This window comes from Crinia signifera, chromosome 7 (genome assembly GCF_055691185.1).
Source record: "Crinia signifera chromosome 7, ASM5569118v1, whole genome shotgun sequence".
Taxonomy (NCBI): domain Eukaryota; kingdom Metazoa; phylum Chordata; class Amphibia; order Anura; family Myobatrachidae; genus Crinia; species Crinia signifera.
In genome coordinates, this window is record NC_139223.1 from 28,606,042 (window position 1) to 28,630,316 (window position 24,275).

At 48.2% G+C, this 24,275-nt stretch overlaps 2 protein-coding genes across 4 annotated transcripts in view; both read left to right on the forward strand.

Annotated features, from left to right (window-relative positions):
* Nucleotides 1–15,540, forward strand: part of LOC146020408 (cytokine-like nuclear factor N-PAC) — a 36,165-nt gene extending 20,625 nt beyond the window's left edge. The window contains exons 7-18 of the mRNA XM_083153514.1: nucleotides 414–467; nucleotides 4,495–4,566; nucleotides 5,757–5,807; nucleotides 5,904–5,977; nucleotides 6,145–6,244; nucleotides 7,129–7,182; nucleotides 7,304–7,414; nucleotides 11,184–11,285; nucleotides 11,590–11,752; nucleotides 12,499–12,678; nucleotides 12,865–12,989; nucleotides 13,129–15,540. Coding sequence (XP_083009640.1) covers nucleotides 414–467; nucleotides 4,495–4,566; nucleotides 5,757–5,807; nucleotides 5,904–5,977; nucleotides 6,145–6,244; nucleotides 7,129–7,182; nucleotides 7,304–7,414; nucleotides 11,184–11,285; nucleotides 11,590–11,752; nucleotides 12,499–12,678; nucleotides 12,865–12,989; nucleotides 13,129–13,203 — 1,161 coding nt within the window. The 3' untranslated portion in view covers nucleotides 13,204–15,540. The remainder of the gene's footprint in view (nucleotides 1–413; nucleotides 468–4,494; nucleotides 4,567–5,756; nucleotides 5,808–5,903; nucleotides 5,978–6,144; nucleotides 6,245–7,128; nucleotides 7,183–7,303; nucleotides 7,415–11,183; nucleotides 11,286–11,589; nucleotides 11,753–12,498; nucleotides 12,679–12,864; nucleotides 12,990–13,128) is intronic.
* ROGDI (rogdi atypical leucine zipper) overlaps nucleotides 1–24,275 on the forward strand; it is a 72,124-nt gene that overhangs the window by 23,111 nt on the left and 24,738 nt on the right. The window contains exon 1 of one of the 3 annotated variants that reach the window (XM_083152717.1): nucleotides 20,742–20,768. The exons of 1 other annotated variant lie outside the window; for it this stretch is intronic. In XM_083152717.1, the coding sequence (XP_083008843.1) occupies nucleotides 20,757–20,768 (12 nt within the window). In that variant the 5' untranslated portion in view covers nucleotides 20,742–20,756. Of the gene's footprint in view, nucleotides 1–20,741; nucleotides 20,769–20,826; nucleotides 20,943–24,275 lie in introns of those variants that run through there. One more of the 3 variants, XM_083152716.1, reaches the window with a different exon arrangement.

Genomic DNA, 24,275 nt, shown 5'->3' on the forward strand with positions numbered 1-24,275 from the left:
ACATGCAGGAAATGTTTAATGTGAGAGGATGGAATGCGTGCGGTGACTGGCCAGCTCTGCCATAATGGGGATACTCTGTACTGAGGAGCTTACAGGTTACTGCTCAGTGCCACCTTCCATCACATTGTAGGCAGTGCTGTACCTTCTTCCATCACATTGTACGCAGTGCTGTGCAGAGCATAGTACCTGCTCACATCAGTCACAGCTATCCTGGATGCCTGTGTGTTCCACAGTCCTATTACAGAACTAGATCTCCAAGTCCTGATGCAGACAGTGCGTGTACACTAGAGCGGTGCTCCCCGGTGCCTCCTGTCTGGTGGAAGCTCCTGGCTCCTCTCACCCTGGTGCTGTGGTGATAGTGTTGTCCTGCTATAGAGGGAAGCATCTCAGTTTCTCTCTCTGTTCGGTTGCAGCGTTCCCGGGATGACCCTCACTTCCAGCACTTCCTGCTCAGCCAGACCGAGAAGGTAGGCCACGCAAGCATGCAAGAGCAGACCTGAGGCCATGTCTGGACCTCTGTGCTTTTAGCATCCGACCGCTCCATTCCAGGAATGTGCCATCAGAATAGGTTCCCCCCCCCCCCCGAATGTTGGTTACTGAAAGGTTCTCCACTGCCAGTTATGCCTCTGTGTTATCACACTACAGTTTGGGTGATTGGGTTACAGGCTGACCGAAGAGTATGGCCTGAGGTTCCAATGCAGCAGGGTGTGTGCCTGTCTTTACTGGTCTGCCTCATAGTCACTGAGAACGCAGCTCTCCCTGTAAACGCTGCAGCTGACTGCTCCCGTGCTATTGGCTGATGGGCCAGTTCTACGTTATAGCTGGGTGTGAGAGGTGCGCCGGCTGCTCTCCACCTCTGTTATAGAGCGCATATCCTGGTGATGGCTGGAAGCATAGAATAGGCAACATTGATAAATAGCTAAATACATTCATATATATTTATATATTGTAAGTTTTATGAATGCAACCATTCACTGTGAGACATGTAACATGTATCCATACCTGCTTTAGTGGTGTATTTAATCTGGGATTCCGACTGTCAGGATGTTCCGACAGTCTGATTCCTGTCTGTTTTCACCGGCTTCCGACTGTTAGTATTCAAAGCACCGACAATCGGGTGTCGGAAAGTCCTGATATCGACCATCCAATTCCATCAAGAGATCCGAAAAAGTTGAATTGATCATAAAGATGAAGTTGGGACTGATGTTGTTTACTAAACTTTAGCTCACCCCCTTCCCTATGTGTGCATCTGGGAGGCTTCCTGACAACCCCACACACACTTAACTGACCTTTAGCCGTGCCCCCCCCCCCCTCCCCCCCTATTCCCGGAGAGTACTTTAGCCCAAGCTCCCTGACCCCATAATTTACTGACCTTTACCCGAAACCCCAAGCCCCCACCCCGCCTTCCCTGTGAGCTTCTGTGCTGCTGTTTCCTCCAGCTCGGCTTGTGTACGATTCTCTGGCTGCGTCTGCGCACAGTAACCATCTAATTATTCACCTGTCATGGCTAGCAGCCATTGCCTCACTGCACTTGGTGTCAGAAGCCCAACACCCATAGAAATATGATCAGTTACTTTTGCAGGAGGTTGTGGAAGACACCCCATGGGAATGTGTACGTGTACCCAAAAGAAAACCAGTCCATTTTGATTTTATTTTCTTGCTTTTTTGGGGGGGGGGGGGGGCGAGGGGCCAGTATGATTGACACTTTATTTCCTGTATGTGGTTTCTTGTCTAAAGGCCCCCATACACTACGCGATTTTGGGACGATTTCACCCGATTTCGGCACTTTGTAAAATAGCAGGACTGTGACATCTGATCCGATGCGCGGTCCCGTGCGCATCGGATCGGATCAGGGAGGTCGGACGGTCAGTACATACGATCACGTCCGACCTCCCTGTTAGCTGGCGGCGCCGGTGAGTGCTGACCTGGGGGCGGTGTGGTCAGCAGCAGGGCTCATCAGGGCGACGCCGGAGCGGGCAGCGGGTCCTGACGCTGTAACTAGCCGGCGGCGCCTGTGTGTGATGATCTGGCCGGGTGCTGTGATCATTCACATATATCATTCAGCAGTGCTGCGGGACGGACGGGGCCGGGCAGTGGCGGGTATTATATTTTTAAAACACCTGTCAAATGACTAGCTGTTCTCTGATTGGCTGAGAGCTCTCAGCCAATGACTGACCGTTGGCTGAGAGCTCTCAGCCAATCAGAGAACGGCTAGTCATTTGACAGGTGTTTTAAAAATATAATACCCGCCACTGCCCGGCCCCGTCCGTCCCGCAGCGCTGCTGAATGAATGATATATGTGAATGATCACAGCGCCCGGCCAGATCATCACACACAGGCGCCGCCGGCTAGTTACAGCGTCAGGACCCGCTGCCCACTCCGGCGTCCCCCTGATGAGCCCTGCTGCTGACCACACCGCCCCCAGTTCAGCACTCAGTACCCCCGCTGCCCGCCCCACTGCTGCCCCTGATCACCACCGGCCCCCATGCCCCTCACCGCCCGCTGCAGCTCCCCGTACATGTGATAAATTGCAAGCGATTTATCACATGTAAAATTTGGCTCATCAAGTGCCAAATTGTATGTGAGCCTCCCGGGGAGCTGCCGGGCGGCTCACAGGAGTATTGGGTCCGACTTGTCCTAAGGACAAGTCGGCCTAATGTATGGGGGCCTTAACCCTAAAGGAAGGGCCGTTACATTGGGGCAGATGTATTAAGCCTGGAGAAGAGATAAACTGGAGATAAAGTGGAAGGAGATAATGCACCAACCAATCAGCTGTGTTTGAAATATGACAGTTGCGAGTTGATTGGCTGGTGCGTTCTCTCCTTCCACTTTATCTCCACTTTATCTCTTCTCTAGGCTTAATACATCTGCCCGAGTGTATCTTGCTCACTGTACAAAGATATCAGGATCTGTGTGCACAAAGTGCACAGGGCGTGTGATTGGCTGAGATCTCTTACCACTAAACCGTGGCCAGCCAGACAACAGCTGCATTAAACGCTATGGGAGGTGTTCAATCCAGTTCTTATTTGTGGGAAGATGGTGTTAGATTAAGAGCTCACCTCTCACATGGGATACATCAGGATGATCGGTGGTCATGATACAGACACTGGCATCCTGAAGGAGGGAATCCTGGCAGGAAATTATACCCAACTCTCCCTTCCCACCCCTGACCCTAACTGCCCGTACACCACGCCCCCTTCCAAGTGCCCCCCCCCCCCACATCCTAGCCCTTATGCTGGGTAACACACCAGGACGACAAGGGTCTGATCCCATCGATCTAGATCCAATTCCGACCGATTGTGTGGTGATTGGTCCCTTTTCTGTCCTGGTGTGGACCGATACTGATCCGATGCGTGGCCCCGCGGGTCGGTCAGTCGTTATTCAGATCCTTAAGTCCTCGTTGCCCCACCACCCGTGCCTACCCTGGTCACTCAGCAGTTGGGATTTCAATGCCAGCATTCTGTTTGAGTTCCGGCGCCAGTCTGCCCACATTAGTTGAGATGCCGGTATTTTACTAAACCAACTCCAGCATGACAACTACATATGTTTCCAAAGCTTCTCCCAACATCACAGGGGGACGCTTTTCGTGGCATGTTTGGACTTGTGCCGCTGAACACCCAGGTGGCTGTGCTGAGACCCATCCATGTTGAAACGGTTACCATCACACTACTCCGGCCTGTTCGTCTGGACGCAGCATTTGCCGTTCTTGAACCTTAAACCCACTGTTGTCAGCTTCCTGATATGACATCAGATTACATGGATGTAACCAATTGTTTTACTTCCATCAATCCCAGTGACCTCCAATTGAGACCCCCAACTGCTTGTCATGGACATCACTCCTGCCCAGTGGGAGAGAAGCACAGATATCGGGGTCCATACATTCTGAGATGTTAAGAAGGCTTCAAGTATTAAGATTTATTATTAGTTCCCTTTATAGTTCCATATTGTCAGTGCCTTTTTAAGAACCGGACTGTAATGTAGTCCTAGAGATGCCTTATAAACGCGCTTATGTTCTAGTCCAGTCACAATGTGTACAAATGCCACTGACCGTCTGTACCAAGGGGATCCCGGTCGCCATTACACTTCTGCACGCAGCCCAGAATGCCTACCAGAGAGTTTGCATGCGTTCCTGTCTGTGTGCCCAGATCTGGCCAGTGGTGTACTAGCTGATGGAGGAAAGGCTTGCGTTCTACATGAGCTCACTGCTGCAATAAAGGCATGAGAGTCTCTTCTGTTGGAGATATATATGCTATATATTTGTATAAACCTTATGGGGTTGGGGGGCAGTGCTACAAGAGGTTACTATGAAGAGCTTGCCATCCTGGCCGGAGCAGGTGAGGGGGGATCTCACTTCAGCTGGTTCCGCCTTCCTTACTGCGCTCAACACATCTGTATGTTGCGGGTCCTAGGCGACTGGTCTCTATGTACTGTAGTGATTCCTCGCGGTGTTGTTAACTTGTAGCCTGATCAATGTGATTTTGTTTCCCACTGCAGGAAGATACAGCAGGTGACAGCTGGCTGATGCACAGTCACAGAACACTAGGCACGGAGATGGTGCTGAAAAAGGTACTAGCATTGCTCTAGCTCCCTCCTCTGGTCAATCACAAAACAAACTGTGTGGGGTGGTTTTATCCAAAGAGCCCTTTTTAGATGGGTAATGTTCTCTCCTTTTTTCTTAAAATAAAAGACCATGCGTTTGATAGGAAAGGCCTGTAACACTTTGAGTGTTGACAACTCTGTGAGAGATGCGGAAAATATCAGCTAAAAATACCAGCATCGCTCACATTTGTTATATACATTCAAATAAAGTGTAAAGAAAAAAAATGCCTGTAGAAGGTAACATTACAGGTCATTATGATGTTTTCTTGCCAATTTTCACACCTATTTTGACAGATTCACTTCTCCTAGGAGTATTTAGTATAACTATACAGAATCGGACATTTTATCACACCGGTTCGGTTTTGTCCAGAACAACAGAGTGTTTATTGACTGTTGGTGTAATGGTCCAGTGATCACTGCTAAGCCACAGTTGTCAGACAGGGGAAGACATTGATCGCTGTCACAAACGGTCTCAGAGCTTATTGTACAACAAGTGCTGCACGTGCTATCATTTTTGGCCAACCGCAGCATGATACATGATAACACCAGCAGGAAGTCTAGTGTCCATAGAGCTTCCTGCTGTTATGTGGTGGGGTTGCCGTCCATCCCCCTCCATAGGCCAAGCGTCCTTAAGCTGGGACTGTTACACAACTTCTGCTTAGTCCTGTATTCTTCCTTCCAACTTTCTGCTGATCTAATGTATTTCTGTCTGGTGATTAAAGAGAAAGTGTGTGTGAGAAATAAGAGTATATTTAATCCTGTGCACACCAATCATCTACATGGACAAAACCTGCAGTAATCCTCACCAAAATACCCCAGGCTTTCCTCACAGGTTATGGTAGTGATAACCGAATATACAGTAACTGGCGGCCAGTGACCTCACAGCGGCTCAAATGACTGCAGTATCTGCTTTTTCACCATTATCCACACCAATACATAGTTGAAAGGAAATGCTCTCTGAAGCAAAAGCTATACTTCTTCTGCAGCTATATCTACATAAGAGAGGAGTGTGTGTGTGTGTGTGTGTGTGTGTGTGTGTTAGTTACTTGGAAGTAATTCAATGAAACCAAATTGTTCCATCACGCTGCAGGTGGTCAGTGGGGTGTGGTTTGGAAGATCATATTTTACCTGTCCCTAATTATGACTCTTGCCCTCAGCCCAGTGTCACATACCAAGCAATCAGCAAGCGGCTGAAAGTGTCCGAGGAGGTGAGTACCCCCCTTTTGCATATGTCATTGTAGGCTTCTAAAGTAGTACCAGTCCCGTCTGATGTGTATTGGTAACAATGCTCTTTCTATATCCAGGACTCTGGCTCAACGTCCATCCAGGCAGCAGACAGCACAGCCATCAACGGCAGCATCACTCCCACAGACAAAAAGTATGTCCCCTGCAACTAAACAATTGCTCACGTCACACAGTACTAGGCTAACGCCCAGAGCCCTGCGCAGACTTGTCACCGTCATGGCGATAGATTTCTAGAAACGTGCTGCGGAGCTGTTATAGAGAGATGTCTGTGTTATATCCTGTCTTCTCTCCTTTGGTTAGGATCGGTTTCCTCGGCTTGGGGTTAATGGGAAGTGGGATAGTGTCCAACCTCCTGAAGATGGGGCACACGGTGACTGTATGGAACAGGACTGCTGAGAAGGTAACTATCTGGGTGGATACATTTTGGTATATGTGTAATTCAGAATCTCCGTACTTTATATATTTCACACAGAACATGTTATATAATTATACAGGAAGTTCAAAAAGTCCCTTCCTCAGTGAGTGGGTTTCTGGCTGCAGATCCGTCGTTTAAAGGGACAAAGGGGGTTATTCTGGTTCACTCCTTCTGGAAAAATTCCTTCTTAAATGGACAAAACCATGCTGCACTGCAGGTGGGGGCAGATGTAACATGTGCAGAGAGAGTTAGATTTGGGTGAGTTGTTATGTTTCTGTGCAGGGAAAATACTGGCTGCTTTATTTTTACACTGCAATATAGATCTCTTTGAAGTAAAACCCCACCCAAATCTAACTGTCTCTGCACATGTTACATCTGCCCCACCTGCAGTGCACATGGTTTTGTCCTTTTGAGAAGGAATTTGCCAGAAAGAGTGAACCAGAATAAACCCCAAAGTCAGTGTGGAGTCGGAGCCACCAGTGGCTCTTTTGCAACAGCTTGTTTTGTGTCAATAAAGTTTTGTTGTCATATCAGCACAGATGTTCTGGGAGGATACTTGCTCAGCGGTTAGTCACTGCAGAGGGACTTTTCGAACTCCCTGTATTCTACAATAGGCTAAAGAAAACACACAATGCAGTTCTGTCGTTTTAAAAGAGGCTGCTCTCATACTGGTGGCATTAATCCTGCCGGCCTTGTCACATGCATGTGATACCGGCTGTATGTACTGCTTCACGTGTGATCTCATACTTCATTGGAATCACTGCAGCATCCTTTGTCTCAATGTAAGATGGGCTGAATTCTGGCTTCATATTTTTGTTGCTCTGAAAGCAGCCCTGAGAAAATGCATTTCCATTATATCTCTAAAATAGAAAACATCTGGAGGAAATGACAGTGAAGTGTGGGATCAAGATGAGAACAGAAAGGTAAAGACAATTTGTTTAACCGCGCAGTAAATAAGTTGGACTTTACCTTCACTTGGCTGATTAGTATACGGTGGGCCGCAGGTGCTGCTCTCGTCTCACTCTTCTCTCTTCATCCTTGCAGTGTGACTTGTTCATCCAGGAAGGGGCTCACCTGGGCCGGACTCCAGCAGAAGTGGTCTCCACCTGTGACATCACGTTCGCTTGCGTGGCCGATCCCAAAGCAGCTAAAGATGTGCGTTGATGTCATGTCTGCCATATATATAGAAGACGGTGTCAGTGTATATTAGTGTGGGTAGTACAGGTGGGAGTAGTGTAGGTGTCATGGTATATTGGTGTGGGTAGTATAGGTGGGAGTAGGGGAGGTGTGAGGGTGTGTTAGTGTGGGTAGTATAGGTGGGAGTAGGGGAGGTGTGAGTGTGTATTAGTGTGGGGAGTAGGGGAGGTGTGAGGGTGTGTTAGTGTGGGTAGTATAGGTGGGAGTAGGGGAGGTGTGAGGGTGTGTTAGTGTGGGTAGTAGAGGTGGGAGTAGGGGAGGTGTGAGGGTGTGTTAGTGTGGGTAGTAGAGGTGGGAGTAGGGGAGGTGTGAGGGTGTGTTAGTGTGAGTAGTACAGGTGGGAGTAGGGGAGGTGTGAGGGTGTATTAGTGTGGGTAGTATAGGTGGGAGTAGGAGGTGTGAGGGTGTATTAGTGTGGGTAGTATAGGTGGGAGTAGGGGAGGTGTGAGGGTGTATTAGTGTGGGTAGTATAGGTGGGAGTAGGGAAGGTGTGAGGGTGTATTAGTGTGGGTAGTATAGGTGGGAGTAGGGGAGGTGTGAGGGTGTATTAGTGTGGGTAGTATAGGTGGGAGTAGGGGTGGTGTGAGGGTGTATTAGTGTGAGTAGTACAGGTGGGAGTAGGGGAGGTGTGAGGGTGTATTAGTGTGGGTAGTATAGGTGGGAGTAGGGGAGGTGTGAGGGTGTATTAGTGTGAGTAGTACAGGTGGGAGTAGGGGAGGTGTGAGGGTGTATTAGTGTGGGTAGTATAGGTGGGAGTAGGGGAGGTGTGAGGGTGTATTAGTGTGAGTAGTACAGGTGGGAGTAGGGGAGGTGTGGGTAGTATAGGTGGGAGTAGGGGAGGTGTGAGGGTGTATTAGTGTGGGTAGTATAGGTGGGAGTAGGGGAGGTGTGAGTAGTACAGGTGGGAGTAGGGGAGGTGCGAGAGTGTATTAGTGTGGGTAGTACAGGTGGGAGTAGGGGAGGTGTGAGGGTGTGTTAGTGTGGGTAGTACAGGTGGGAGTAGGCAGGTGTGAGGGTAGATAGGTGGGAGTAGGGGAGGTGTGAGGGTGTATTAGTGTGGGTAGTACAGGTGGGAGTAGGGTAGCTCTGGGGGTGTATTAGTGTGAGTAGTACAGGTTGGAGTAGGGGAGGTGTGAGGGTGTATTAGTGTGGGTAGTATAGGTGGGAGTAGGAGAGGTGTGGGTGTGTTAGTGTGGGTAGTATAGGTGTGAGGGTGTATTAGTGTGGGTAGTACAGGTGGGAGTAGGGGAGGTGTGAGGGTATATTAGTGTGAGTAGTACAGGTGGGAGTAGGGGAGGTGTGAGGGTGTGTTAGTGTGGGTAGTACAGGTGGGAGTATGGGAGGTGTGAGGGTGTATTAGTGAGGGTAGATAGGTGGGAGTAGGGGAGGTGTGAGTTTGTATTAGTGTGGGTAGTACAGGTGGGAGTAGGGTAGCTCTGGGGGTGTATTAGTGTGAGTAGTACAGGTGGGAGTAGGGTAGGTGTGAGGGTGTATTAGTGTGGGTAGTATAGGTGGGAGTAGGGGAGGTGTGAGGGTGTGTTAGTGTGGGTAGTATAGGTGTGAGGGTGTATTAGTGTGGGTAGTACAGGTGGGAGTAGGGGAGGTGTGAGGGTGTATTAGTGTGGGTAGTACAGGTGGGAGTAGGGGAGGTGTGAGGGTGTATTAGTGTGGGTAGTATAGGTGGGAGTAGGGGAGGTGTGAGGGTGTGTTAGTGTGGATAGTATAGGTGTGAGGGTGTATTAGTGTGGGTAGTACAGGTGGGAGTAGGGGATGTGTGAGGGTGTATTAGTGTGGGTAGTACAGGTGGGAGTAGGGGAGGTGTGAGGGTGTATTAGTGTGGGTAGAACAGGTGGGAGTAGGGGAGGTGTGAGGGTGTATTTAGTATAGGTGGGAGTAGGGGAGGTGTGAGGGTGTATTAGTGTGGGTAGAACAGGTGGTAGTAGGGGAGGTGTGAGGGTGTATTAGTGTGGGTAGTACAGGTGGGAGTAGGGGAGGTGTGAGGGTGTGTTAGTGTGGGTAGTATAGGTGGGAGTAGTGGAGGTGTGAGGGTGTATTAGTGTGGGTAGTATAGCTGGGAGTAGTGGAGGTGTGAGGGTGTATTAGTGTGGGTAGTATAGCTGGGAGTAGGGGAGGTGTGACGGTGTATTAGTGTGGGTAGTATAGGTGGGAGTAGGGGAGGTGTGAGGGTGTATTAGTGTGGGTAGTATAGCTTGGAGTAGGGGAGGTGTGAGGGTGTATTAGTGTGGGTAGTACAGGTAGGAGTAGGGGAGGTGTGAGGGTGTATTAGTGGGAGTAGGGGAGGTGTGAGGGTGTATTAGTGTGGGTAGTATAGGGGGGAGTAGGATAGGTGTGAGGGTGTATTAGTGTGGATAGTACAGGTGAAAGTAGAGGAGGTGTGAGGGTGTACCGGTGTGGGTAGTATAGGTGGGAGTAGGGGAGGTGTGAGGGTGTACCAGTGTGGGTAGTATAGGAAAAGTAGGGGAGGTGTGAGGGTGTATTAGTGTGGGTAGCAGAGGTGGGAGTAGGGGAGGTGTGAGTAGTGTAGGTGTGAGGGTGTATTAGTGTGGGTAGTATAGGTGGGAGTAGGGGAGGTGTGAGGGTGTATTAGTGTGGGTAGTATAGGTGGGAGTAGGGGAGGTGTGAGGGTGTATTAGTGTGGGTAGTACAGGTGGGAGTAGGGGAGGTGTGAGGGTGTATTAGTGTGGGTAGAACAGGTGGGAGTAGGGGAGGTGTGAGGGTGTATTAGTGTGGGTAGTATAGGTGGGAGTAGGGGAGGTGTGAGGGTGTATTAGTATAGGTGGGAGTAGGGGAGGTGTGAGGGTGTATTAGTGTGGGTAGAACAGGTGGTAGTAGGGGAGGTGTGAGGGTGTATTAGTGTGGGTAGTACAGGTGGGAGTAGGGGAGGTGTGAGGGTGTATTAGTGTGGGTAGTATAGCTGGGAGTAGGGGAGGTGTGAGTGTGTATTAGTGTGGGTAGTATAGCTGGGAGTAGGGGAGGTGTGAGGGTGTATTAGTGTAGGTAGTACAGGTGAGAGTAGGGGAGGTGGGAGGGTGTATTAGTGTGGGTAGTATAGGAGGAGTAGGGGAGGTGGGAGGGTGTATTAGTGTGGGTGGTACAGGTGGGGGTAGGGGAGGTGTGAGGGTGTATTAGTGTGGGTAGTATAATTTGAGTGAGAGTGGGTGAGAGCATTTTGGATGTAAGAGTGGTGCATATTCTGGCAATATTTGGAAGGTGTATGTGACATGACTGTAAGAGGAATAAAGCGGGTAAGGGAGGGGATGGATACCTATGTCACACCCAAGGCAGTGTGATTGGGAGACAGTGTAATTGTTGATGAGGGTGAATGGGGGGGGCTATGGAAAGAGGAATCCTGAGTTGTAGGCCATATTAGGGCATTGATTTGGTGACAGAGGTGGGTACGGGAGCCTGTGAGGATTGGTTCCCCAAGATCAGCGTCAGGAGAGGTCCGTAGCCTGCATTGGAGGGGTGAGGAATCTCCTAGTCATTTTTCAGAATGTCCAGGAGGTGTTGAGCTCAGTACTATCAGTGTTTGCCTATGACTTACAGTGAAAGCAGCCATTTGTAAACTGAGAATGCAGACACTAGGAGCTAATGGGACCATATGATAGAGTGGTTTAACTTACAAAATGGCTGCCTCAGTATGTGAGGAGTCATCAGACATGATGCAATCTATACCATAAACTTGTTCTGTTTCTCCTCTCCTCAGTTGGTGTTGGGACCCAGCGGGGTGTTGCAAGGTATCCGTCCAGGAAAGTGTTACGTGGATATGTCCACGGTGGATGCAGAAACAGTGATGGAGGTAGCGCAGGTAATGGTTGCAGGCTTCCCAGCATTTACAGATGGCTGTGACATCCGCTCTCTGGTGCATGTGTGTTAGCGTCACTTGTGATAGTGGATCCACAGCACAAGGCTTTCAGGCCGTCACTTACAGACCCCCAAACCTTATATGTATTATAGATTACTCTTTCTTCGTCCATTGTAATCCCATTATCTTCCATATCGTCCTGCTTGGCTGTGGAATGTTGCAATACAATGTGTGTCCATATCTCCTATTGTTTATATGTTCCACTATTTCACAATGCACCTTTATACCTGTCCTCTGCTGCTTTTAGGTTATTGTGTCCCGGGGTGGGCGTTTTCTGGAAGCCCCTGTGTCTGGTAACCAGCAGTTATCCAATGACGGGATGTTGATGATCTTGGCGGCTGGAGATCATGGAGTCTATGAGGACTGCAGCAGCTGCTTCCAGGCCATGGGGAAAACCTCCTTCTTTCTCGGTAATGAGGGCAGAGCTGTGATATAGTATCACATATGTCTCAATATCTGTCGGGGTAGACCTGTCAGATCAGAATGTTGCAGTGACAGGATGTGAGGGGAGTGGCGGCAGCCAGGGAAGCCAGGGACTGAGTTTTATATAGTGAAAGGAGCAGAGTACCCAAGCAGCACAGAGTATATCAGGAGATGAGTGATGTCAGTGAGGACAGGGCTGCATATGACGGGGAAGTAACATGTGAGGAGGGGAATGGAGGCAGCAGGGAGCCACAGACAGTTATATAGTGGGAGGAGCAGGGTCCTCAGCAGCACAGAGTATATCAGGAGATGAGTGATGTGTCTGAGGACAGGGCTGCATATGACGGGGAGGTGACATGTGAGGAGAGGAATGGGGGCAGCAGAAAGCCACAGTTATGTAGAGAGTTATATAGTGGGAGGAGCAGGGTCCTCAGCAGCACAGAGTATATCAGGAGATGAGTGATGTGTCTGAGGACAGGGCTGCATATGACGGGGAGGTGACATGTGAGGAGAGGAATGGGGGCAGCAGAAAGCCACAGTTATGTAGAGAGTTATATAGTGGGAGGAGCAGGGTCCCAATATTTAATTTAACATTAATAAAAGCAACCCATGTGATCAGTGGGAATTTATAGCTTACTGACGTCCCCAGAGTCTTCTTAGTTGAAGAGCTGATACTGTACATAGACGGTTAAAGGATGAATCTGACCTCACTTGTGTCTTTTGTTTGTCCTAGGGGAGGTGGGTAACGCAGCAAGGATGATGCTGATTCTCAACATGGTTCAAGGAAGCTTTATGGCCACAATAGCCGAGGGCATGACCTTAGCCCAGGTGACCGGTCAGTCTCAACAGACCTTGCTGGACATTCTGAATCAAGGGCAGCTCGCCAGCATCTTTCTGGACCAGAAGTGCCAAAGTAAGGGCTGAAGTCTTTCTGCGATGAAGCCTCGGCTGAATAACATTTAGTTATGCCCCAAAGGGCGTGAAATTTGCACGTTAAAGCCGAATGTTCTGCTGCATTTCCAAAGAACAACTTGAAAGGCTTCTGAGCTTTTTAAATCTGGTCCAGAGGCCCATCCTAACCACTGTGGTCTCTTTGCAGATATCCTACAGGGGAATTTCAAGCCAGACTTCTATCTGAAGTACATCCAGAAAGACTTGAGGCTAGCCATTGCCCTGGGAGACTCTGTCAACCACCCGACTCCTATGGCTGCTGCAGCCAATGAGGTGAGTCTGCTGAGGCACATCGTGTACTCGTGATGTTTTGGCATCAACCAAGACCTACAATAAACGCAGATTAGAACCACTTTGCCCAATGGGATGGACTTTGTGATTCAGCTTTTTTTTTTCTTCTTCTGTCTCGTAGGTCTACAAAAGAGCGAAAGCATTGGATCAATCCGACAACGACATGTCCGCCGTGTACAGGGCCTACATCCACTAGTTCCTCCCGTTTCATTGTTAAGGATTGTTTCTATAACTTGTTTTTAACACACCACCAGTCCATCTGTCTTCTTTCTTCTCCAGATATATATATAAACATTTTTTTTTCCTTCGTTCCATTTCTACCGTTGGCACCACAGTCCAGTTCTTGTGAACGGTCAATGCGTCTGCTCCTTTCCAGGCTCCATGGCCAGAGGAGAGGCGGGTGCTTGAACCCATCCAGCCTTGCACTAAAGGCGACAGTTCATACAAGAGCTCTCGGTAGTGACCAGCCCGTACAGTGGACCCTCTGGTCGCAGGACTTTGCCGTCAGAGAGAAAACCAGTACGTGCGCCTCTTGAGGTTCATCCACTTCACCTGCTGAAGGACATAAGAACGTTGACTTGTAGACCACAGCACCTGGTTTTCACAAGAGCGCGTGTCCTCCAGATGACTACTTTCTTGGAAGATTATTGTATTGTATTGTAGTTGTACAGTGCACATTTTTTTTTTATGGATCCCGCTCACCTCCCTCTACAGTCCCAGATAAAGTGGTTATTGGTTCAGCCGCTCTTTCTGATCACTTGTCTTCACTCTTCCCGTGGCCTTTGCTGCAGCGGTAAGGTTCTTCTGGGTTTCCTTGGTACCAAGCTTTGGGCAAACTGTGGCGGTACAGTTGTTGCGGCACGTTAGGTCATGTAGTTGCATAAAACTGGTGGGCCATAGGTTACTACACTCTTACCCAGAATTGTTGAAAACATTCTCCCCATTAGACCTCGGTTCATGATGCATAAATATTAGTCTGACGTAAAATGAGCCTCAGTTATCGTATACTGAATGTATTTTGGACGTTGCACACTCATTTGCCAACCCTTTCCTTCTCCAGTCCCCAGGAGACTTGTTTATGCCGTTTCAAAAGTAATGGCAGCTATAAAAAAAAAAAAACTGGGCGTCACGCCGTAAGTAAAACACAAAACATTCTCGCTGAAGTAAACATTTTTTTAATACCATTTTTATTTATTTAATTTTTTTAATTAGATTTTATTGTGTTTTTATTTTATTTCTGCTTTTGAGTTTTTAAATAATTGTGTTCGCTTCCTTTTTTTTTTTTTTTTTGTGAAATTGTTTTGCGATAATCTAGAAAACGGCTCCTGTTTTAAGTTCCCAGGAGGGTTTGTCCTATGGGTTGAAAGGGGAGTAAACGTGTGATCAAGTTCTTCAGTAAGTCTTCAAATGTCTCCTCTCAAAGTCTGGCAGTTGTCCATGTACGTACCATAGAAAACGTTGATATATCTTCTGCAACGGGCATTTGTGTTGTACTTGTGCCACATAATTACCCTATTAGTGAGCACTGAGGCATTAATGTGCGTTTCTCTCGCCCAAATGCATCATTCACTCAGCTTATTACCGTCACAATGGAGGCTGACATTTTTGTGGAGCCGAGCAATATTTTTGGTAAACCACCCTTATCTAGTGATACCCCCTATGCAGCCTCTGTAATATAACTGGTTTCAGCTGTATTGTTAGGCCGAATAAATGTTCGGTCTACAACATGGCTGCTTGCTGGATACATATGTGGGAGATTGTTTTTTTTTTTTTGTCAAACCAATTTTTTGCTGGATGACTGAAAAAAAAAAAAAAAATCTTATTCGCTGGTGTAGTTTTACGAAGAAATATGCCACAGCTTGTGCTTTTTTGTCCAGTAAGCCATAATGTAAGTGTTAATTTAATTGCACCGCACCTATGCGTAAGTAACCGTATTGGCTATGCAGCTCTGTTCAATCCATCTGCAATAATGTATGTTCAGTATTGAAGCCGGTCACCGAGAAGGTTCCGCAGAATGTGCTGCTTAGCGGACATGATTAATCTGTGACCCCTGTGTAGCACCGTGGATTAAAGCCCAGGGGGGTATAGGGAAGTATAATTCAGGTGACCAGAAAAGCCTGCACTGATACAACAATTATTGTCTCTACCGGCTTCTGTGTATAGTGCGCTGCCTGTCACATGCTACGCCGTTCAAGCTATGATTTCCCTCCCCCCTCCTGGTTTTTTTGCTGATTACCCATCGCCTTCCCGTCATTTCCAATCACCCGTGCTATCATTTCTCCCCTTGCCTCTTACCTGCTGATCCGAATTCCCGGTAGCATAAGTTATGGTTTATTTTTATTGTTTATTTTGTGGGGCGGGGGTTGGGGGGGAGGGAGCCTTGTGAAAGGGGTGGCGCTTTCATGTTTTATAATTCAAGTTTTGTCATTGGAAAATAGTGTGTTATATGGGGCGGGAGGGAAGTGGGTAATTAAGTGAGTTTTGTGCAATTAGCTATGCTACTGGCAAACAATAAAGCCTACCTTGGTAATTACGGACGTTGTGGCCGTTTTATTTTGAGTACTGTGCGTTGAATGTGTCACGTGATCTAACTTATTAATTCATAGTGAAGAATCGTTACCTCAGTGCTGCTGTCTAATGGCTTCTATCGTACTTTCCGGAACAGTCTGCAAATAGGGTAATTCAGGGTACACAGCCCTGAGGGGAGTGAACCGGAAGCTACCATACAGCCGCTCTGAAGCAGCCCATACACGGTCCGTTTAACGGATCCGTTTGGGACTTAAATAGTACACATCGGATCGCATCCCTAGTGCATGCACTGCGATCCGATCCGATGTGTACCTAGTACAAAAAGTATGTGCAGCAAATACTTTTTGTACCGTACTATGTGATGCGTGGGAGCGCGCATCGCATAGTACAGAACGGAGCCATACTCAACGGACCGTGTATGGGCTCCATTACATTGATTTACACAGATAGCTGAGGGGCAGATTTATTAAGCTTGGTGAAGTGATAGTGTCTGTTTTTTTTATCACCAGCCAATCAGCTCCTACCTGTCATTTTTCAAACCAAGTCTGTAACTTCACAGTTAGGAGCTGATTGGCCGGTAATAAAAACACACTTCACCAAGCTTAATAAATCTGCTCTACAAATGACAGTTGGGAGTTGATTGGCTGGTGCTTTATCTCCTTTAACTTTATCTCCAGTTTATCTCTTCTCCAAGCTTAATACATCTGCCCCTTTGCCTTTTAATTCTATTTCACCAAACCTTTAAGGTGCCCATGAACTCTGTGCTTTTAGTACTAGATTGCGTAGCATCTAGTACAAAAAGCATACAATATGTTACAGCACTGTGCTTTTTGTACCAGATATGATGCAATCTAGTGCTAAAAGCACAGGCAGAACATACTTGATGGGATGTGCACGGGAGTGCACATCTCATCACCCTACCCTGTCGCACTGTGTATGGGCACCTTTAGCTTAATAATCGTCCCCTTCTGTAACATTCAGTAGACGTTCATAGTCTAGATTTAGTTCAGGGATGGGAAACCTTTAGCCCTAAAGCTGTCGTTGAACACAACGTCCCAGCAACCGGTTTAACAAGACCAAATAGCCAATCTGTTGCAGGGCACGCTGGGATGTGTAGTTCATAAACAGCTGGAGGGTCAAAGGTTCCGGTTTTGGTGATCAGTTTAGTTACCTTGGTTCTCTGCTTCAACTGTTGCAGGAATGTAGCACTTGGATTTCTTGGAACGCAATGCACGTTGTTGTTTTTTTATTTATTTATTTTTTAATAATAAAGGTGCGGAAAAAATAAACTTCAATATAAGTTGGTTCTATCCTTAAGGGAATATAGATACCTGCACAACATAAGTTGTACAATGGATTGCAGAGGCGTCAAAGCCAAACAAGGTAATTAAATAAGCTACGAGACAAATATAACTGATCATATTTTGTTAATTATGAAAAACTTGGAAAATTAAATTAAGTTTTACTTATTTTTCAATTTTTCATTGAGGTAGGAAGAGGCGTGAGGTTGTGTAGCAGACAAGTAACATCTAGTGCAGTGTTTTTCAACCAGTGTGCCTTGAGCTGTTCTCAAGTGTGCCCCCAGATCTAGAGATGCCCAAACCCATTTACAGCCACCACCAGTTCAAATGTTATTTACTGGTCTCTTCTTTTCATCTAGAGGGCCAATGTATTTTATTTTTGTTACCTGTGGGGATCAGTGTGATTGTTTTTAATGTGGGGGCCAATAGGTTTGTGTTTTTCCTGTGGTGTCCAATGTGTTTTGGCCTGTGGGGATCTTAGGGTGTGCCTTGGCAATTTTAAAGTCCTAATTAGTGTGCCATACTTAACCACAGCTGACTTACTATGTACCTCTATTATCTGTGCTCAAGCTGTCAGTAAATGTACTAAAGCTTCTAAGAATGAACAGTTGATCTCCATAGTAACCATCATTTTCTAGGATGCATTAGAGAAATGATAGAATTTGATTGGATGCTGCATCAGTTATGTAATGCTGGCTTGTGCTTTCTTAGCATTAAGTTTTAGCCTCAACCACGTTAGTTATCCCTCAATTAAAGTGGAAGCAGGGGTTCACGGAAGGCCAGGTGGATAGTGGCGATGATACAGGGTAATCCAGGACTGATTGGTGATCAGTTTAGTTACCTTGGTTCTCTGCTTCAACTGTTGCAGGAATGTAGCACTTGGATTTCTTGGAACCCAATGCACGTTGTTGTTTTTTTATTTATTTATTTTTTAATAATAAAGGTGCGGAAAAAATAAACTTCAATATAAGTTGGTTCTATCCTTAAGGGAATATAGATACCTGCACAACATAAGTTGTACAATGGATTGCAGAGGCGTCAAAGCCAAACAAGGTAAGTAAATAAGCTACGAGACAAATATAACTGATCATATTTTGTTAATTATGAAAAACTTGAAAAATTAAATTAAGTTTTACTTATTTTTCAATTTTTCATTGAGGTAGGAAGAGGCGTGAGGTTGTGTAGCAGACAAGTAACATCTAGTGCAGTGTTTTTCAACCAGTGTGCCGTGGCCTGTTCTCAAGTGTGCCCCCAGATCTAGAGATGCCCAAACCCATTTACAGCCACCACCAGTTCAAATGTTATTTACTGGTCTCTTCTTTTCATCTAGAGGGCCAATGTATTTTATTTTTGTTACCTGTGGGGATCAGTGTGATTTTTTTTAATGTGGGGGCCAATAGGTTTGTGTTTTTCCTGTGGTGTCCAATGTGTTTTGGCCTGTGGGGATCTTAGGGTGTGCCTTGGCAATTTTAAAGTCCTAATTAGTGTGCCGCAAGGTAAAAAGGTTGAAAATCACTGATCTAGTGTGTCTCCTTTACCTCAGGCATGTCAAAACTGTGGCCATCCAGCTGTTGTGAATTTACAAATCCCAGCATGCCTTGCCATAATTTTAGCATTCCCTAATAGCAAAACTGTAGCAAGGCATGATGGGACTTGTAGTTTCACAGCAGCTGGAGGGCCATAGTTTGGACATGCCTGCTTTACCTGTTAAGGTGCGGTTGCAGGCAGATGTGATGGACAGGAGCCTGGTCTAGATGGCTTCCATCCATGTGTGCTATGGGAACAAGGTTCTGCGATGGATGATAATGGATCTCGGTACTGCATTACATTTGATGTATTTGGGTTTTGTTCAAACAAAAGATATCTTCAAGACCTTTCTATTAGGAGAGGTGAAGTAGGAATTATATACAAGGTGGTACTTCAAAAAACGAATGGGCTTTAACTGCACGTTGGAGCTGTGGAACATGGGGGCAGCAGACCAGTACTTCCCCAGTTGGTGCATGTGCCCTTCCAGCACAGCTGCAGCTTGGAGGAGGTTTAAGTCTCTCTGTATGAAATCTAGCCAGTCTACACCCCCTCCCATATACTTACCTATCCTGCACTTGATTAAATGCAGGCAGCATTCCCTCACTATGTATGCACAGTGGGGAGCGAAAGTTAATTTTGCGCCAACCTGAATTACCCCTATACTGAAGACCATCTGCCCTGGTTTTTTTTTTTCTTTTCTTGTTTACTGCATAGTTGTCACTGTGAGATGCTGCTCAGAAGGTAAAGAGTGGTGTTGGAGCCCACACACACAGGTTTCTACCTGCCAATGTCACACCTTAGGGTGTGACATTGTGAGAAAATAGATTTCTTGGAATGCGTCACCGTGAGGACAGGTGGCTACCTCACTGTGTGGTCCAATCAAGAATTGGTGGCTACTAAGGTGTGTTGCACAGGAAGGTCTGGGGTGTATTTCAGGAAATGGCACTGTGAGGATAGATGGGTACCTCAGGATGTGGTCATATGCGGGCAGGTGGGTACCTCAGGATGTGGCTATATGCGGGCAGGTGGGTACCTCAGGATGTGGTTCTGTGAGGACAGGTGCGGAACTAAAGATTAGCACAGTGAGGTTAGGTGGGAAGACCTGGACCAGTGAGGATAGGTGGTGATCTTAGAACATGGCATAGTGAGGACCCTGGCTGTGGTACTGCCTTGACAGATGACTACTGCTTGACATGGCTCGGCAAGGACAGTTGGATGGCACTGCGAGGACAGGTGGGTGATGCTGGTACGTGGCACAGTGAGGACCGGTGGGCGCTGCTGGAACATGGCACCGCGAGGACAGGTGGGTGCCGCTGGATGTGGCACGGTGAGGACAGGAGGTTACTTCAGTCTGTTGCGGTGTAATGGTACTGGTAGGGCCACAACAGACCATATTCGGCTGCTGGCTCTTATGATGGATGATACTAGTATGACATGGCGCCTATGAGCAGTGACAGGCACTATGTAAGTACTGGGTACATGCAGTGCAGTCACTATACTAAGCGCCTTGAGTCCTGTTGGAGAAAGTGCGCCGTACATGAAACCTACTTATACTATACAGGTATCAGAGGCGGAACTACCATTGGTGCAGCAGGTGCATTGCACCGGGGCCCCTGACAACTAAGGGGCCCACTGCTGCATAAAACCATCAATGAGTTATTATGAACCTGGGTTGGGGTGGAGGAGGGGGGCCCAGATTATATATTTGCACCTGGGCCCACAAGTTCTGCCACTGACAGGTATAGTATAGCTTAGCAGTCAGGCTGGTTCCTGTGCTGGTATATAAGATGCAGCCAGGGCTGCCATCACAAGTAGTGGGGCCCAGGCCTGGCCAAATGGGCAGGGCCACCATAGCAGAGCCGGTGGTTACTATCGGCTCCTCCGCCTTCCTGACAGAGACACTGACAGAGCCACCAGCATTATAAATAAGGCTCATGATTGGCTGCCAATCAGGAAGCTCCTATTGGCTGTCAACTAGTGCCGCTGCTACATTCATAATTTGCTATTGCTGCTTTCCACCACAGTCCGCGTCTCTGGCAGCGAGGTACTAACCGCAATGCTGCCATACTGGCTCCTGGGACTAGAAGGGCCCGGGACTCCAGTACCCCTAAACCCCTCTTGTTGGCACTGTGACTGGATGCAGCCCCCAATCCCTGGCTGCGGAGTATGACACATGATCATCCAAGTCTGTCTCTCATCGTTCCCCTACTGCTGCGCTGCCCTATATAACTCAGCAGCTGCTGCTCAGCACAGCGCCACCTGCCGGACATGCGTCATCAGACAGTACTGCAGCTGCTGCTAACGGGGGGCGGGGCTAATGATCTCAGCATAACACCGCGATCTTCCTGCAATCAGCGAATGGTTGTGTCACCTTCCAAGCACTGAGCCAGAAATGACAGCGCGGGTGAGCCAATCAGGGGGCGCGATGTGATGCTGACTAGCCAATGAGTATTAGAGGGGCGGAGCGCTTATGCTAGAGTATAGTCCGTGTGTCTGCTTGTCCGGCGGCTGCAGCTGATTCTGCTGCAGGATGGCGACAGCGGCGGCCGCGGCCAGCAGCTCCGAGAGAGGAGTACTGGTGAGTGTCTGTATGTATATGTGTGTATAATATATATATATATATATATATATATATATATATATATATATATATATATATAGCTATATGTTCCAGTGAGGGTACATCTGTGACGTCTTGTCTGGGTGAGCTTGCTGTCTGTCTGTATTTGGCATGGGGGCTGTTACTTGTGGTGTCCAGCTGGCTTCATGTGTGGTGTCAATGGCATGTTCGCCGGCTTAGTACATACAATGCTTGCCAATGCAGTGTGTTACATGCAATAAAAGTGCATCCTCACCTATACTGGTTACCTGCTGGTACCTGGCTGCGGATTGGCTGATTTTAGGTGTTTGCATGCCAAGGTTGCAAAGCCCCAATCTGTCTGCTTGTGGGTAATTATTATTATTATTATTTATAAGGTGCCACAAGTGTTTTGCAGCGCCGTACAAAGGAACAGTACAGGGAGACAAAACTTAGTATTACATTGAATAAATAACAAAAATAGAGTACAGGTAACGAGCACCAAGGGCGTAACTACCATAGGTGCAGGGGATGCAGCTGCTATGGGGCCCAGAGCTAAGAGGGGCCCACTTTACCTGTCAAAGTATCATATGCTGTATACATTTTTCAGCATTAGGTGATAAATAGGGGCCCTTAAAAAGTTTTGCTATGGGGCCCTCATGTATCTAGTTACGCCACTGACGAGCACCACAGATCAATACACATTACAGCTTATATATAAGTAGTGAGGACTCAGTCAATGTATTACTAGAGGCTTGTGGCCAATGATGGAGAGGAGTATGCAGGGCGGTAGTGAGCTGTGAGTACCAGATGGGTAAGCCGCGAGCGTACCCCGCCCACCTGTGGAGTTAATCTGCCCCCCACCCTGCTTGGTTGTCAGTGCTGGTCCCACCCACCCATGGATATGCTCCCCCCCCCCCCCCCCCCCCCCCCGGTAAGAGACAACCTGCTGGGGTGGGGCCCCGTTGCTTGCCTGCCCCCCCCCCCCCCCCCCCCCCCAGTCAATGGCCGCTCCCATTCGGCGGGTGGCGTTTCTCCTCCTCCTCCTCCCTCCCCCCCCCGCCAGTAATCCCCCTGCTGGTCAGCTACAGTGAGTAGCGCAAACCCCCCCCCCAGAGCGCGGTGCTTTTTCAGTTTAGGGGGGGTGACTTTGGGTTTGTTTGCCATGGGTGCCCACAATTCTTGCACCGGCCCTGTGAGTATGCGGACAAAGATGGTCACTGAGTATGGGAAAGCTGTGAGTGACATGAGAAGAGAAGAGGGCTTTGAAAACAGGATGGAAGAGGAGGGCCCTGGTCTGAGGAGCTTACAATCTAGTAGGAAGGGGAGACAGACAGAATACATGAGGTGCAAGGACGTGGGAGGTGGCTTGATAGCAGTATGTAAGCAGGCAGGGGGTCGGAGAACCCCCTGAATGGTAGCAGCTAGTTCCCCTTTGCCGTAAGGATCTGGAGAGGAGAGGGGGCGGGGTGAGTAGAAGCAAGGTCAAAACAAGGGACCCAAATGGACCGATGCAGGCTTGCTTCACTCTGCACGCTTCGGGCATTTCACTATCCACGCCACTACTGGTTGCTTTTAGCAACCAGGTGGCAAGCAGAGCCACCGTGCCCGAAGCGTGGCGAGCGTCCATTTGGGCCCATTGTTCCGACCTTTGATATCATTAATTGATGATATCAGTAACAATATCATGTGCATTTTGTCCAGTGTGTACATTTTAATATTGTTAACGATCCGCAGGTCATTAGCAACTCCCCCCCCCCCCCCCCCTGTCTGTACATGCAGCTAATATTGTCAGCAACTGCATGTACTGAATGTGGGGCAGGTGACATCACTGACCGATATTGTGAATGATATCTGTCCGTGTGTGTGTGTGTACGTGCACTATATCGTTGTCCCACAGCACCGCTGATATAGTTATAACTATATCAGCGGCTGCAGGAATTGCTTAGTGTTTAGCTTAACCCTTTGAGTGCCAAGTGATTTGTCAAAATAGGTGTGAAAATTGGCAAGCAAACATTTGTAGTCATAATGACCTGTAATGTTACCTTTTATATAGGACTTATAATCTTTTTTACACTTTTTTTTTTTTTTTTAAATTTATGTAACAAATGTGAGCGACGCTGGGATGTTTAGTGGATATTTTGCACAGCTCTCAGACTTTATGTTGGCACTCAAATGGTAAAGATCAGTGTCTCTAAGCAGCCTACAAGCCACCGCATTAAATCATTGTTTTGTAGTGTTTTTCTTGCATTGACTTGTTTTGTGTTTCTTGTGTGATTTCCTCACACTTGCCAGGGGGTTAAAAACGTAAAAATACATGTTTCTTTTTCCCACGTGCAATTCTTGGCATGGTCTGAAATATTAACGCCAAGGCTACTACAGCAAGTCCTGCCTTTAATTCACTTACCCTGCATTATCCACCCATCTATCCATCCATCTATCCTCATACTCTATCTGTTGTGATGCCCGGCACTCCAATTCAATCGTCGCAATGTGCCCGGTGCCCTCACAATAAATAAATTTGTACAGGAAAAGATGCTGGCGGCACTCACGGACGCAATAATCCCAAACAGGCAAGCTGCGTTCAACGTTTCAATTTAATATCGTCTTCAGGAACAGGTTCCTGAAGACGATAATAAATCGAAACGTTGAACGCAGCCTGCCTGTTTGGGATTATTGCGTCCGTGAGTGCCGCCAGCATCTTTTTGTATGTATATATGTATGTGGGTGAGGGTCCAGCGTGGCAGCACAGGACGGTGCCCCTGAGTCAGTGTCTCCTCCTACTGGGTGGGAGTTAGGGTGCAGGAGGCTGGAAGGTAAAGCATCATAGGCGAATGTGGGCAACACAGGGTGAGCGGGTCCCCACTGGCGGAAGTTACGGGGCAGGAGGGAGTTGTGGGGGTCCGTGAATCGCGGTAGGGGGGGTTGTGGGGGTCTGAATCGCGGGGGCTGTCACGGGAGGTGCTGTGGGGGTCCGTTAATCGTGGGAGGGGGTCCGCAAATCGCAGGAGGGGGGTGCGGGAGGGGGCCTGCAAATTCCAGGGGGCGCGGATCGGTGGAGGGGGGGCGCAGAGTGCCGTGAATCGCGGGAGGGATGCGGGGTGCGGGTGTGCCGTGAATCGCAGGAGGGGTCTTGGGTCCGCGAATAGCGGGAGGGGGGGGGGTCGTCGCTGGGGCCCTGCGAATAGCGGGAGGGGGGGGTCGTTGCTGGGGGCCTGCGAATAGCGGGAGGGGGGGTCGTCGCTGGAGGTCCGCGAATTGCGGGAGGGGGGGGGTCAGGGTCGTCGCTGGAGGTCCGCGAATCGCGCGGGGGGGCGGGTTTGCTGGCAGATT